Genomic DNA, 17,185 nt, shown 5'->3' on the forward strand with positions numbered 1-17,185 from the left:
TATGTTATCATCGATATAATACCATTTGAGTAACGAACAAGTAGATCGTGATATTACCAACCGTTGGTATTTACTTAGAAGATTATTTTTATCGCCGTCGATAAAACAGATATTCATTCATTATTTTATTTCATTCAAATTGCAGAGTTCTTTTTATCATATTTCTAATTGTTGTGATAAATAAGGAAATATGAAATGAAATACTTGAAACGTAACAACAAATAACAGTTAGTACTGCCTAACATTTATTGCCGAATTACACGATTAAGTACATCGTATTTACAGAAAGATAGGTAGATTTCTTACGTTCACAAATGCAAAAACTAACGCAAGGTCGTTCTTACAGCTTAACGTATTTACATGTCCCTGAGGCTTAATCTACAATATCGTTCACACACTGTTATTGTACAATTGCTCTATGCTTCGAAAGCAACGATCGATGCGTTATAATCTATTGAACCTATTGGGTATCTCTACGTGTATTTACATCGTACACAATGGGAGTCATTATCACAAAATACGCAAGCTAAGTTGATAACTTCTTAAACTTAATGGACTGTGCGCTAATGGATTGATGACGGCGTCGTTCCTGAATAATTTCATGTCCATTGAATATAAACGCATCTTTGTAGAAGGAAAGATTTTTTTTTTCTTTTAGAGGCAGTTTATTTACGCGGCAGTTTATTATCGATGTAATCGTAAGTTTACCAAAATTTTGCTCTTTAATGAGAGTAGATAAAAAATTATTGTCATTGTACTGTAACTTAATAGGACAATCTACTATTTATATAGAGTATATAGTGTAAGAGTAACATTATGCGGGAGCACACATTACCTACATCGATTTAATCCTGTAATACAAATATGAAGGTTTACAATTGGTATTAACGTTTCGTACTTCGACGGAACGTAACGAGTAATAACGTAAAAACAACTTTTCGGGAGAGGATCATTACATGCTAGATAAAACTCTACGTATTCTCTCCTTCGTACTCCATAGATTTTTTATCTCGTTCATAATCTATAAGAGCTTAAATTTACGATATTTGCCAAGATCTCTGGAGAGTTTAAATGGGCACAGGTAATCTTGTACGATATTCGCGTATCTCGCAGGACGAAAAGTGCACAAAGCGTGGAACTCCTGATCAAAAATTTTCTTGTTCCTATCTTCGGCCTTACCTTTTCGTATGTTCCTGAAAACTTACCATCTCGCAATTCGAAAAGTTTTCGAGTAACGATATTTGCGAGTGGAGATAGTACCTCGCGTCGAAAAAGATCCATCCATTCTCGAAATTTTCAAAATTCTCTAATGTCAAGAAGGATGACGACGATATAAAAGGTCTACGTCGATAGTCCACTAACTATGATACCAATGAACACGGTAATACCAAGATTTGTGAAAATGTGACGATGAAAGCTCGAAGAAGCTGTGGCCGATTGAAAATCCGTTTGTTCTTCTCCACTATCATAATTTCCTTTCGACATTGGCTCGTCCCTCATGCCAGCTGCTTTCTTCTCGTTACTGTGATCCATTTTCCAAGATTTTTTCGGATCCCGTCGTGTACCTGGCCGTCTCGTCGTTGGTGGCCTATCAATTCCTAAAAAAATAAAATACGTTCGATGTAAATAAATGAAAAAAAAAAAAAAAAAAGAAGATAACGACGTAGAAAATATTTGTATTTATTCAACAAAACGAATTTAAATATCGCACGAGTGAATCAAGCTGAAAAATCAACCTAAATATCATTTTACATCGATAAGCTTTTACCCGTGTTGTCGATAACTTGTCGTTTTTTCTCTTCCTCCCTTCCACCCCCCTCTCTCTCTCTCTCTCTTTCTCTTTCTCTCTCTCTCTCTCTCTCTCTCTCTCTCTCTCTCTTTTAACATGCTTTTACGTGCATAACAAATGTTTGTTTTACGACAGCATTATTTCGAAACAATAATGCATTGTAGCCGAACCATACGAGATTTAGGCCATTTGCGTAACGAATATTAAGCTCAACGCGAATAAATACAGAAGAGATTTTGATAGAATTATTAAAATTCAACGTAGTAGAAGAAGAGTGACGAGAGTACGATGCTCGATCGTGCGAATGGAATAAAGTATGTATTCGAAAATGCTTGGAAATAAATAGGATCAAAACAAATGGTGTTTCACGGTGACCATGCAAGTAATAGTGGTAAATAGTAACTCGTAGCGATTATCAACGAATATTATTAATGATCGTTAATCCTTAGAATTTTTTGCCGAATCATTTCTCAAGGGGTTACAAAACATCGAAGGAGAAACTAATGACTTGTATTCTTATCTTTATCATTTATACGGAACAATGTTCGTTTGTACGAAATCCAAATCGAATTATATTAATAAACTCTAACGAAAGATAATTGGGAACGAAGCTCGATCAATGTGAAGTAGCCACTATAGATATATATATATATATATATATATATATATATATATATATATATCGACATTTTCAAAGGTCTCCTTGACAAAAGCAGCAGCAACCGAGCTTGTTGTCGATCACGTTTGTAGAGATAACCTTTAACGTCCGTCGAATCGTACACCGTGGGAAGCCACTTTGCGTCGAATCGCGTTCGAATGAACGAGTGAAAATGGCGAATCGAGATATTGGGTAAAGCCTGTCGGCGAGTAATAACTGGGAAAATAATCGGCCGAACGACTGGACTTTCCGCACGATGTTCTACGGCTTTGACGTATTGGAACGTCGTCCCAGCGTTTTCCACAAAATCCCAATAGATAGAGAAAGAAACAGAGAGTAAGAGAACGAGAGAGAGAGAGATAGAGAGATAGAGAGATAGATAGAGAGAGAGAGAGAGAGAGAGAGAGAGAGGGAGGTGGGCTCTTGTCACTTGCACGCTTCGTCGAAATGTCGAGAGTTCTGCAACGATATTAATTCCTTCTCCACATTCGAGGCATTCACGAAAACGCGCGTTTTCTAATTAATCGTTTGAAATAACAGATGCTCTCTCAACCGCGAACTGGGTATTCTCGTCCATTCGTTCCATCGAATAAAAAAGAAGGGTACGTAAGCTCTATGATCGACTCCATTGTGGTCGATCACCTCGAAAACTCGGCATGCTTTTTCATTAAACACTCGAGTTCGTTTTACTTCTCCTCTTTCTTTTCTTTGTTTATCGATGATCATATTCAAACCAAAGAATTTTACATCGTGAATAGAATCTTTTTTCTTTTATTTTTTTTTCAAATTATACAGACAGATTTTAAATTGTCCGAGGTTAATTGATATTTTACATAATATTCGATCAATGATCATATTTTATTTGTATCAATTCATTCGATTTTTTTTTCAGTTTTCAGGATATATAAAAGAAGGATATAAAAAAAAAAAAAAAAAAAAAAAAAAACGAGCTCGCTCTTATGCCTCGACGATAAGAATAAATACAAGAGGGATATCCTTTTTAATTAAAATTTCAATCAAAATTATGATTTATCATTGTTTTGCATTTGATTATTAAACGCGTGTTAATGAGAGTATCATCCATTTCAATTATTAATAACAAATATGTAAACCATTAATTAAAAAGTTATAATATAATTATAATATTTTTAATAGATTGTATGATATATATATAAATGATATTGAAATTTGTTTTAATATAAAGTATAATAATGTAGAGTATTTAATATATCCTTACTTTTCATCTTTCTATCTTTTTATTTCTTTTCTAATCCCTCAGATATAATATATCTTATATAATAAAACATTACATAATAAAATTTTTTTACACAATAAAAATTTTCCATTCGATTATTTGTTTTAAATTCCGTACAAATTTTCATTCAAAACATATATTATCAATTCATCAGGTTTAGAACAATATCTATTAATCTAAGTCAAAATATTGAAAGAAGGAGGAGACCATTAGAAATGCATCAAACGTCGAGCTCACATTTATTAGCATACCATTGTTTCATCTCCTTCGAAGCGTAGCGTGGTTTCAGTAATGAATGCGTCGGCGCAGAGGTTAAGATGTCGAAACTGCTCTTCCGTCTTACTGCAATTAGCAGCTAATGCTTTCTCTAATAATACCACGGGAATCCTAATCGTTCGAGCGTGAAGTAATTAGCGAATAATTCGAAACATATCCCGTATGATTATAAAGTGTCTTTATTTATTAATATTCTCTTTTTTTCTTTTTTATCATTGATCCTAATTTATCGATCCAAATTACATATCGAAAAAATAAATTCTCTTCGATCATAATCATCCTTAAAATGTCCTCCCATTGAATGTCCCATAAACTCTCTACCTTCTAGGCAACCTTCTTTCCTTTTCCGTTCCGTGTCGACCGATAATTCTTCGCTCCCGGCACTCCAGAGAGATTCCCAACGAAGTTAACGGACTTGAGCGGAGCATATAATCCGCAGTCCGTTCTCCTTGGTAATTATTGATAATAATATTAAGCGAAGCGACTTTCATGGCTGAAGGAAAGTTATGTGAAAATCACGAAGAATGACATAAAAGTAAACAATTCAAATAATTCAAACGAAAATTATGATATAAGATTACATTGTATATGACCATGGATTTTTATTTTAATTTTTAAACGATAATCAAAATTCAAACGTAAAACGAGCAAGCGTAAAGCAGAGAGAACCAATTATCGGTATTCTATCATACGAAAGAGAGGACGACATTCCCTATTTATATTTGCAATTAGCAATAATTAAGTGCGCCGCAGGCTCCCAAGTTTCCTACCCTAAATGTCGTTTTTCTCTCTTTCATTCTCGCGTTCTCTCCCTTTCTCGCACTCGCACAGCCTCTTATACGTGAGAGTATCTTTAATTAGAGGAATCGATCAAATGAACGTGCAGAGTCAAACGAAAGGACGTGAATGCCCAGCCTTTATATCCGTGGTACGGCTGCCAGTCTACCGTAGAATGAGAGGCCGAATGAAATATAACGTCGAGCCAACGTGATTTGACGTAACTCGACGTATACGAATTCACGATGATTTCTATTAGCCTCCACTTGGAAAGATTTTATTCCAATTCCCCTTACCATTTCGTGTATTTGTGCCTCTATTGCTTTCTCTCGACCCTCAAATATCCATTCTACCATCGGCCCCTCGTGATTTCTATCGCGTTAGGCGTTTAAACTCAATAATTTGCATAGTCGACGTTAATTAAACATCTCACACCTTATGTATTTTATTCTATTTAACGATAACACATATTATATATTATATTAAAGGACTGTATATATATATATATATATATATATATATATATATATGCTTACGTAAAAATATGGACCGATCGATTACTTTTATAAGAATAGAATTCTTAAGAATGAAACCGATAAGACGAATGAACGACCTCGAAACATCGAACAAATTAATTTGCCTTGTCTGATTAATAAGACAAATCGAGTAATGAAAAAGCTTAATGTCGAAACTGAGAAACCAGCAATTCTGTTTATCAAGAGTATAAGAAGGAAGGAAAAAGAGAAAGAGAAAGAGAGAGAGAGAGAGAGAAAGAGGAAAATCAGGGGTTGTTTAAGCAGTCAACGTGCTCTTTCGTTCATGAGACGCCTAAGTGAACTCGGGCACAGGATCCAGAACTCAGTACAGTCAAGATTGAGGTAATTACGCCGAGGAGGTTATATCGATCGACGATAAACCGATAAGTTATCCGGCTAAAGATCAGCCTTGCGGTTTAACATCGGCCGTTGTACTAGAAATAAGTCTCGCAGGACTACTATAGTTCTTTAATATTTTCTTTTTTTTTCTTTTTTTTTTTTTTTTTTTCGTAATAGTTTTAATACTCCTATCTACACTTTTCATCAAGCAAATCTATTCGGCAATGGTAAACAACGAATTATTGCTTGCACTTTATCGAATATATTATATTATCAATAATGAATTAGCATTATATTTTCAAAATGTAAAATTTGATTGAAATACTCACTGTAAAGTTTGATCTTGCTTTCGGTTTCACCCAACGAATTCGTCGATATACATCGAAAGGATCCAAAATCTTGTACACGTACCGACTTTATAGTCAATCTCATCGTCATCTTGTATCCTTTGTATCCTTTGGATATCGTTTCGACTTCGTAGTGATTGTCTAGGAAACATAAAAGGAAAAAAGAATCCATGTTTATTTTTTTAGCGATTTCCATCTTTTTTTCTTTGTTTTTCTCTGTTTTTCTTTCCTTTTCGTTTTTTTTTTTTATTTATCTTTTTTTCTTTCTTTCTTTCTTTCTTTCTTTCTTTCTTTCTTTCTTTTTTCCCAAGTAAAAATATTTCATCCAGGTAAACGACGCTTTGCTCTTTTGAACGCGATCAAATATGATTTTACAGTTTTAACGCCATCATGATTATAATTTGTAATTAACAAGAGAGCACAAGTTTATGACTGAACGGACGCTCAATGGCACTTCTTCGTCCGTGTGCATTTAAATCGTATAACTTCCGTGCCAATGTAATTACGTTTGCCGCTCGTTAAAAAGCTAATTTGTTATATCGCAGTGATCCGCAAAATGGCTACGAGGACAGGCACTTGATGATAACTACGAATAATCGGAAAATGTAGCTTGACTAGAGTTACTACGGTAGTAAAGCTGACATTTTTCTTCTCGTCTCGTTTATAAGGTATAAAAATGTAAAAACTTTATGAAATTTTCTCTTACATGCTAAAAAAAAACGAATGGAATGTCATTTTTCCGATAAAAAAGAAAAAGAAAAAAAAAAAAACAATTTATATAAGGAAAAGAAAAAAAAGGGGGGAAAAATCTTTTCGAAAATAAATGAAAAAATATTAAGAACAAAATATCGAGGAAGGTTATAATTAGTTAAGAAAATGAATAGGTCACGATAATGCATTCTCGAACTTCGTATAATTCACAAAAGAGAACAAGAAAAAGAGATAGAGAGAGAGAGAGAGAGAGAGAGAAAGAGAGAGAGAGAGAGAGAAAGTAAAGCTTTCCCCGTTCTTACGAAATAATTAAGTTAATATCAATAATAGAAATAGAATATAGTCGTAGTGTCTTAACGTATAACACCACTATACTTGCCCTTAACCTCTGGCTGTTATCGCAAAGGCATTTGGATGCAATTACAGCAAAGTCTCTATGTTGGTGCAGAGTGTAATTAGAGCGAGTTACATTAGCGAAGCTCGTGTGAATGTTTTACCGCGAGACATATCTTTCCTCAAACATTAGATAAGAAAAGACGAAAGAAAAAAGAGAAGACGAGGATGATTATAAATAAAATATGATAAGTTTCTAATTAATTATTTTATATTATAAAATGAAATATTTGATATAATCTTAAATCCTGATAGCTTACCGTTAGTTATAGTCTCGTTTGTTGGCCTTGTCCAATAACTGATCGGTTTGGGATAAGCCTCGCTTTGACATTCAAGAACAAGTACTTTGCCTTCGTATGCGCCAACTAATTGTTTTTCGATCCAAACCATTGGCGGAACTATAAAATATAAGTCAAATTAATCAAGATAAAATAATTACTTCTTTCAAATTAATATCGGCTGAAAGTTATCTATTAAAATCACTTTGAATCTGTTAAGAGTGGAAAGACTTTGAGAGTCTTAAACGAACAGGCTTGTGACATTGCACGTCGGAATCTCGCCTAGAGGCAGGAAGAATTTAGAAGGTGGTTCTTCAACCTCACCGAGGAAACAATGCTCCTTCTTTGGATCAGCCATTCACGCTGTGGCGTCTGCCCCAAGTGCCGTCATTACGAGCTCCGCGACTCAAGAGAGATTCGCGGCCACGTCGTCGGGCTTTTAAATTGCCTTTGAAACCGAGAGAGAGAGAGAGAGAGAGAGAGAGAAAGAGAGCAACGGGAGATGAGGAAAAGTAAGGAATGCTGGATGAAGAGCAGACTTGGGCTCGTCGTTTCGTACGTACAGTGAACAATGAGAACGATCCTCTTGCTGACGGTAGGCGGTACTCCGTTCGATGCTATGCACAAGTACGGTCCCATGTGGAGTCGACTGACATCCGTTATTTCCAGATATGAACCTTCGATACTCGCTACTGAAACAGATAACACATTCATCTGTATGCTGCTGCACCGATGACAATTTCAAGTTATTTCTACTACTATGATAAAATATGGAAATCGTGAATATAAAATTTTCTACGTCAATGAGAAAATATGAGAAAGTCATTTCTAATGAAATCTTATTTTAGATGATCCAACTGAATTCTTATTTGACATACTTAAAGTATCTACAGGCAGAATCGATTAAATTTTAAAACATTTATAAATTTAATATATAAGTTGATGAATAGAAATTATTATTATTCGTATGAAAAACAGATGACAAAAAAAAAAAAAGAAAATTAATAATTAAACAAATGGAATAAAAGACAAACCATAATTAAAGTTATTTTCATAGAATTACTATTGTCTTTTAAACGAACGGAGATTATTATAAAAGTTTGTATAAAATATAATTAAAAAAATAAACAATGTTAGTTAACTTCGGTAATGGGAAACATGTTTATAAACGTTTTAGCTTAACGTAAAAAAAAAAAAAAGAAAAAAAAAAAGAAAAAAAATATTATACCATTCAAAACAAATTTATATAATTAAAAATTCAATTATTCCACGTCGAGAGACCTAATTGAACTAAAAAAATTTATTTTCACACGTACCTACATCTATTTTCAATCGATATAATCATTACCGTCGTTCCAGATTCTGTAGTTACGAACGAGCACTGCAACGAACGATGAGCTATATCGTAATCTAACAAATCGCCAACGTTAAACGCAGCCGCGAACGCGAGCGATTTTACAAAAAGGTCGATTTTACGTGCACACACAGGTAGTACGGGACTCCAGAGAGCTATTTCGCGTTTGATCGCATAGACCTCGCCGTTATTATCCACGTGATTTATATCCATTATTGCTATCTGTGCACTCGGTATATGTATATTCTCTGTATACACGAACGAAAATCGAGCGCTATTTTAATTATTTAATATTCGTTAACTTTAATCTAGTAATTTTTGTACCCCTTGAGATTTCGAAAAAGGGTTAACGACAGAATAAATAAGTAAATATTCCTTCCTTTCATTAAAGGTAGAAAGAAATCGTTTCTCCTTTTTTCTTCCTTTCTTTCTTTCTTTCTTTCTTTCTTTCTTTCTTTCTTTCTTTCTCACTTTTTTTTTTTCATTCTCATTCTTTAGTTTCGTCATCCAATTTTCTTCTCTCGTTCGATTCGAACAGAAAGGAAATAAAAGAGGTCAGTTCCGAGAACGCCGGAGACGTACACGCGTTCAAGAATATTTTATTTTACGGTACTTATCCTTCGATGGAATCAGGATCTAAAGGAAGAAAAAGGCGGGAAAAGACGAGTGAAAGAGTGGAAAAAATAAAGTAAAAACGAAGGTAAGGCCGATAGAAAAGAAAATGGAACGTAGTGGGGATGAAAATAGAGAACCAGACGAAAAATAAGATGGTGTAGGAAGGAGGGAGAAAACGAGAAAAAGAGAGATAGTAGGAAATAGGGTGAAAAAAGCGACAAATACTTAAACCAATTCCTTAAAACCGAACGTAGCAAGATAAAAGATTCATCCGGTGAATAAATCACTCTAGCTTGGTCCCTTCTCTTCACCTCTATATCCTTCCTCCTTCTCCTCCTCCTCCTCCTCCTCCTCCTCCTCCTCCACCACCATCTCTTTTCATGCTCGAAACACCTCGTCCTTTTTCGCGAGGTACACTCCGTTTCTCGTAGACGGTCGCACCCTATATTGCAGTTCCTCCTGGTACGATGTCGCACAGTAGAAGCGAAAATATTTTACGGGCGAGTAACACGAGGTCCAACACCCTAGCCATCGTTTTCCTCTTTCCCCATTCTCGTACCCCTTTTCCCGTGAACCGAGGAACTGAACGCTTCTACGAGCGTCAGGAACACGAAGTACCTTGTGAAAGGTCGAAGAAAAAGGACGTCGAATTGTAGGGAAGAATTCGTAGGGTTTTTTTTTTTTCAAATGGGAGAACGTATGAACGAACGAATGACTAGAGAAAAAGAAAAAGAGAACGAAAAAGGGGTGATCTTTCGCGTGGATCACACAATACGGAACATCCTTTCCATGCGCAATTAGTTAGCGTACGGTCTGAACAATCACTAAAAAAAAAAAAAAAAAAAAGAGAGAAATAGAGAGAGAGAGAGAGAGAGAGAGAGAGAGAGAGAGAGAATCGAAGACACCTAGTGCTAAAGGTTAAAGAGTGAGTGAGTATCTCGAGGTAGAATAGCAATTAAGAGGTAAAAGGATCGGATAATAGACCGCTTTGAGAAATTAAGAGTTCGAGCACCCTTCCAGTCGATCTCACCAACTGATACCCGTCAGATAAAGCACGGCTCGCGAACCTATCGATTTTCGACATAGTTCAACTCTACGATCGATGATTACGTTCTCCTTTCGAAATCCTTCCGATCCAGATGATCGCGCACGCGATTCAATATTATCAAGATTACGAGATGTTCAACGAGATGATCGCTACGTGATAGAACAGACAACTTCGTGGTGTGTCCTTGTTTCTAGATCTCCTTCAAGTAGATCTAAATCTTTTTTCTTTTTACGTACATAGATCCTTCTATACAATGATTATTACCTTAGAATTATTTTTAAAAGGCCAGATAGAATCGCTGTCTTATAACAAAGTCTTCGCTTTAAGAAAGTAATATAATATCTAATTAATTCTTCATTAAGTATGCACTATCGTAAAAGAAAAACGCGATTGATACTGATCAGCACTTAACACGGTCTAGTAGATGGCATTATTATTAGGAAAATCGAAACGTTCGATCGGTACGCTCGATAGGAGATGTACCAGGAATATACGGAGGGTATGAAGAGGAAAACGGCGATAGCAGGTGGCTGGGAGCAAACGAGCGGAAGTATAGAGTGAAGAGAAAAAGACCAAGAGAGAAAAAGAGACAGAGAGAGAGAGAGAGCGAGAAAGATAGAGAGAGAGAGAGAGAGAGAAAGAGAGAGAGAGAGAGAAATGTCGATAGATCGGAGAGGAACGGTAAATTGGGTGGAAGGTGACGGAAGGTGGCGGTCAGAGTCCTTTTGGTGAAAATAAATACCTACCCTCGTGCCAGTTGGAGAGGGTGATCGTGCCGCCTGCCTCTCTACGCCACGTGACCGTCGGCTTCGGTGTTCCTGTCGCCGCGCACCGCAGCGTCACGTTGCTACCCTCCCTCACTTCCATGTCCGTACTGGTGGGATAGTCCAGGATATCCGGAGGTACTGAAACAATGACCACATTGCAAAAGGGAAACATCCTCCCTTACCCTCATACGCGAGCACGAACACGAACGGCCTTCGTTCGAATAGATAGTTATCTCGATACTGCCCGATCACTGTTTCCCTCATCCCCTTTTCTCATCCTCCTCCTCCTCCTCCTCCTCCTACTCCTCTTTCTCCTCTCCACCATCCCACGCAACGTTTACGTACACGATTCTGTAGGGAAGAGAGGAGGGAGGGATAGAGTTCGTCCTAGTATCATCCACGAATACTCGCTTGCACGGCTGTCCCGTACACGAACGATCGAATCGTAAAATCTGGAATCGTCGGTCTGATCTCGAATTCGCTTTCTCGAAAATTTTACACTACGTTTTGGGGTTACTTCAATATTAAATTTTTTTACTTCCACTTTCTTTATTCTCCTTCCTCTTACTTCATTCTCTTTTTTCCTTTTCTTTTCTCTCTTTTCTTTGTTTTTTTTTTCTTCTTTTTTTTTTCTTTTTTGTTTTTTTTTTTATCTTTCTTCCTTTCTTCCTTCGTTCCTTCCTTCGCCGTCAATATCCTATCCTTGCTTTCTTTTTTTTTTCTTTTTTTTTTTTTTTTTTTTCAACCAGGTAGTATGAGACAAAGTACGAGACACGTATAACGAGTATTACAAGAAAATCGAATTAACCTAAGAGCAGCTATCGGATTTATCTCCGCTAATTTTAGGATAACCTTCTCATCACCTTATTTCATCTCATTTTATATTTTCGATCCTAATTTTGTTTTGGAAATTTCAAGGAAAGAACACGAAATAGGGTCGAAAATTCGATTATGAGAAGACGAGTTAATAGAATAAAGTTTGTTAAAGTATTTGAGATTATCTCTGAAATGTTTAACTATAACGTTAATAAAATTCTCTATGTAGAAAGATAGTTCGAAAAAAAAATATATATATATATATTATATTATTATTTCGTCAATCACGTAATTAATTTGGGTATAACGAATATATGAATATAAAAGAAACAAAAATGGGGTTATCAGGTGTGAGAGAAAAAGAGAAAGAGAGAAAGAGAGAGAGAGAGAGAGAGAGAGAGAGAGAGAGAGAGAGAGAGCGCGCGCGCGCACGTATTCGTTCGTTTGTTGATCGTACTTTGTCAATCGTCGAGTATTCTTTTGAAGTAGATTCGCAAATGAAACGCGCCGTTGCATTTCAAAACAGCCGAAATATTCGAGCTTCGACGTAGCTTGCCTGAAGGGGCACGAGTATACCCTTTGTGAGGCAATGCGATTGATTCCTGAAATCGGAAATCATTGCCACTTTTGAATGGACTTTCGAAATAAAATGGCATGTTTACAGATAAACCATTCATTCGAATGTTTCATTCTTACTCTTAAATTAATCTCTGATATTTAGGATCATTCAATGGAATATTTCAATTGGATAAAAATCGATGAATGGTTTATCTTCTTTTGTAATGTATTTATGACATTATCGTTTAAAGTTAGTAGATGTAATATTTGGTATACGTAGATATGTGAGTAACGTTGTTCCTTTAGTATACATACATATAAACGTATGTAAACTTTCGTTTCAATAACACTCTAGTTGATCTTCCACATCGTAGTCACGTCCCTATCAATGGATGCACGGTGCATCTCTTACAAGTTTTGGTAAGCTTCAAGAGTAAGGTCGTAAGAGTTCTCGCAGGAGTTCTAAAGTGGCTTGATATCGGAAATAATAAAAAATTCGAATGTCTAAGTTGAGTTATATAATCTATAACATCATTATAGGGTAATATCATCTTGATAGATTGGTTTCCTTCCAAAGAGTATAAAACTTTTTGCGATGATCAAAATGAAAATCCATCGTTTACTATAAATTCACAACTTTCAAGGCAATTATCGTTGGGAATTATTTAAATGAGATTCATCGAGAAAAAAGAACACGCACACAAAAAAAAAAAGAAAAAGAAAAAGAAAAAGAAAAAGAAATAACCCATCAAAATTATTCATTATTAAATAACGAAAGAATTTCAATGTTTAACATAGCATGAAGTCATCATCGATTAGAAACAACTTTTCGATATTGAATATCTCACATCTAAAAGAGTAAAGATATTTTCTTAGTGGAAGAGCAAGCAAAGAATAATAATAATAATAATAATAATAATAATAATAATAATAATAATAATAATAATAATAATAATAGTAAATATATATTCTACAATAATAACAAGAACAACGACGACAACGACGACGACGACAACACAACAACAACAACAACAACAATAACGATACAACGACGTAACGACGACGATGCAACGACAAAGACGATGACCTAAGGAATTTCGTTATCGAGTTGCTTTTCAGTAGGGAGAAATAGAGCCGAATATGGCCAGTAGACATGCAGTCCAGTAACTGAGAGTATGAAGAGAAGATAGAAGAGGAAGAAGAGAGGAAAACATGGCACAATGCAGAGGACGAAGAAGAAGAAGAAGAGGAAGAAAAATAAAAAGAAGAAAAAGAAGACTAGGGGCTACAACGTACGGTTTTCAACGCTTCTCTCAGTGAGCAACTTCTCCCTCGTCACGAAGGAGACTACCCTTTCCTGAATAGCTTCTCGTCTCTCTTTTCCTCTTTCCTCTTCCTCCACCTCCACCTCCACCTCCATCTCCTCCTCCTCCTCTTCATTCTCCTCTTACTTCTCCTCCGTCTCCTCCTCCGAGAACGGAGCATCGCGAGCCGAGTCCTCCCTCTGAGTTACGGAAGACGTGTTCGGAAGGCAAATAGCTTCTCGTCGACGAAAAGAAGAGCGGACTCGAACTCGAGCTTTTTCTCACGGTAACGGACGCGCTAGCTTATGCGTTGACAAAAAAGAAAGAAAGAAAGTTATACGCAAGAGAGAAAGAGAGAGAGAGAGAGAGAGAGAGAGAGAGAGAGAGAAAAGGTGAGTTTCGTTTTCCAAAGAAATGAGTCCACTCAAAACGTTGGCCACTGTGACCAAAGGAAAAAAGCTCCATCGATGCAGTCCATCGATGGATTGTATACGAAATATTCGCGAGTATATAGCAAATACCACGGAGATATCACTCGACGGGCAATCCATTCTGGCCTTTGCGAGCGGACCACGTCGTGTGCAAACCAGTTAAAAAAAAAGAAAAAAAAAAAAAAAAAAAAAAAAAATAAAAAGAAAGAAAGAAAAAAACCGACGTATCCGCAGATAGTATATTTATTGATACGGGAAAACAATTGCTACGGATTTATTATTTCGTGCGGGCTTGCGAACCCGTACACTGTACTATTCTCTTTATCTTTATCTTTTTTTTTTTTTTTTTTTTTTTCTTTCTTTCTTTCTTTCTTTCTTTCTATTATATTTTCCACGTATGTCTCTGATGCTCGACTAGAGATGGTTTAACGATAAATGAAAACTATCTTTATTACTTTTGTTATCGCAAGGACCACGACTACGACTACGACTACGACGACGACGACGACAATGACGAAAACGGAGCTTCGAGATAAGAAGAAGACGAATCGTTTTCTTTTTTGGATAATCGATCGGAAAAGAAGAATTACGTTTGCCTAAGAAGAAGGACACTCGGTTCTTTTAAATGCTTTGAGAATGATAGACTGTGAAATTCCTGGATAACGTACAAGACGTTCTTCCTTGTAATAAAAGAAGGGAGATCATTCGAATGCTCGAAGATAAATCTTCGAATGGTGAAACTCGTAAGAACGATGCTTTCTCGTCCTGACTCAAAATGTGGGAAGGATCGATTCGATCGTCCTATCAAAAAGTGAGAGAGAGAAAGAGAGAGAGAGAGAAAGAAAGAGATAGAAATAGAGATAGAGAAAAAGAGACAAAGAGATAGGGAGACAGAGAAACAGAGAGAGAGAGAGAGAGAGAGAGAGAGAGAGAAAGAGAGAGAAAGACTTCGAAACAGGTGATTTCATGCAAACGACAAGCTAGTCGACTAATTGTAAGTAATACTATAGTACGATAAAGGAGAAATTTAATGGGTGTTGTTACGAGATAAGCTCGAGCTTTACACGATTATATACGTTTCTCGGCACCTATTTCGTTGCTCGGACGATACATCGTACGATACATTAAGAACTAAATTGAAGTCAAGACACAAATTTCTTTCGAAAGTTTTATCAACAAAATTATTTAAATAGTCTTGGAAAAGTGTGCATGGGGAAATCAACGGAAACGTAAATAGAAGAAATTCGTAAAGATTTTCAAAAGTGAAATGCAAGTCAACGTTAAGATTCTTCAGTTTTTTTCCGGTGACCCAGAAAGTACGAGTCGTTCGTTAAAAACTATGAATTAAAAATGAAAATCGGACTTTAAAATTTTGCCAAGTTTAAGCACCCTGTTACGCGTTAAGATTTCGCGAGAAAAAAAAAAAAGAAACATTGGCCATTCTCTGTTTTGAATTTATAAACGATGTGTTGGAATAAAAAATAAAAAAAGAAAAAGAGAAAAGAAGAGAAAAAAAAATAATAGAAAAAGAGAAAAGAAACAAAAAATTGAAAACTTTACAATAACAATGGCATAAAAAGTTGTATACAATTGATTTAACGTTAAATCAGATTTATTTGAAATGTTAGTTCGAATGAATGTGGTAATAAAAATAACAGAAAAAAAGATGAGGAAAACACTCATCGAAACACTCTCAAATGGATCTCTTGAAATTGTAAAGAGGATTGGTTATTAAGTCGACTAGTGAGAAAGAGAGACCGATTGAAGGAGGTTGCAGTCGTCGAGGAGGTGTTTAATGGCCCACTAAGAGTACAATCGACCGGCGAAGGTTTTGGCACGAGCCGCACACTTTACATACATTTGCATTCCATCGGCACGTATCCGGTGGATACTGAAGGAACAACATTGCCGATTTTGCGGATACGTGTCTTTATCTTTGCTAGCCACTCGAAGATCGCCGTTGGAAAGTTTCGTCGGGACTCATAGAGGAAGTTTGTCCTTCGTTTTCGTCGAAACCTTCGAAAGAGGAAAAAGAAAAAGAAAAAGAAGCAGAACTAAAAGTAGAAGAAGAAGAAGAAGAAGAAGAAGAAGAAGAAGAAGAAGAAGAAGGAAGAAGAAATTGAAAGAAATCAAAAGAAATCGAAACGAGTATCTCTCACGAGACGATGCAAATATCGCGTTAAATATTGCATCTGTGTCTCGACGAACGGAGATCACGAATTTCCAAAGTTGCCTAGGATGCACCTTTAAGGTATGGGGTCGTATTCACTAGAGTTTGACAAGTTCCTGGGCTCGAACGACGGAGAAGGGTTGAAGCAGCAACTGCTAAGAAAGTTTCGAAGGAAGGATCGGTTGATGCATGGCTACGTGGAAGAAGGATGTTCTCTCTGATACGTATACCGCAGGACAATCGCTGTAGATCCCAGCCACAAAAAGGCCCATCAAAAACGTTGAATTTGCCTTTACTTCCTTACATTTTCCCTTTCGCTGTTCTTGTCTTGTTCAAAGTTAGTATACATATATATATATATATTTTCTTTTCTTTACTTTTCTTTACTTTTCTTTTCTTTTTTTTTCTTTTCTTTTCTTTTCTCTCCTACTTTTGTTTTTTTTTCTTTCTTTTTTATTCGTCAACATCTTTAAAAGTTTTCGCAACAATACTTTCTTCTCCGTTGAAATTGTTTAAAAATTTACCTGGGTGATCTCGTAAAACCATTTTATATATTATTATTATTATTATTATTATTATTATTATTATTATTATTATTATTATTATATATCTTTTGTTTTTGTTTATTTTATTAAACGTCCGATTTTACCAACTATTTCGAGGAATCCGGTGATGCTGGACATTGGATCAGTGTTGACCTGGCACATGTACCAACCCCGATCAGTTTCTTTCGTGTCTTTGATGTGAAGTGACCACGTACGAT

The 17,185-nt window shown here is 35.9% G+C and overlaps 1 protein-coding gene across 3 annotated transcripts in view; it reads right to left on the reverse strand.

Moving 5' to 3' along the window:
• Positions 1–243: 243 nt before the first annotated feature.
• Positions 244–17,185, reverse strand: part of LOC118442294 (opioid-binding protein/cell adhesion molecule homolog) — a 59,737-nt gene continuing 42,795 nt past the window's right edge. The window contains exons 3-8 of one of the 3 annotated variants that reach the window (XM_035867699.2): positions 17,072–17,185; positions 11,123–11,281; positions 7,923–8,048; positions 7,342–7,479; positions 5,960–6,118; positions 244–1,598 (exon numbers count right to left, since the gene is read on the reverse strand). The exon at positions 17,072–17,185 is cut by the window's right edge and continues 94 nt beyond it. In XM_035867699.2, coding sequence (XP_035723592.1) covers positions 1,342–1,598; positions 5,960–6,118; positions 7,342–7,479; positions 7,923–8,048; positions 11,123–11,281; positions 17,072–17,185 — 953 coding nt within the window. In that variant the 3' untranslated portion in view covers positions 244–1,341. Of the gene's footprint in view, positions 1,599–5,959; positions 6,119–7,341; positions 7,480–7,922; positions 8,052–11,122; positions 11,282–17,071 lie in introns of all 3 variants that reach the window. The other 2 variants (XM_035867698.2, XM_085661790.1) reach the window with 2 other exon arrangements.

The sequence above is a fragment of the Vespa mandarinia genome, chromosome 16 (assembly GCF_050613455.1).
Source record: "Vespa mandarinia isolate Hongniang chromosome 16, ASM5061345v1, whole genome shotgun sequence".
In the NCBI taxonomy this organism is placed as follows: domain Eukaryota; kingdom Metazoa; phylum Arthropoda; class Insecta; order Hymenoptera; family Vespidae; genus Vespa; species Vespa mandarinia.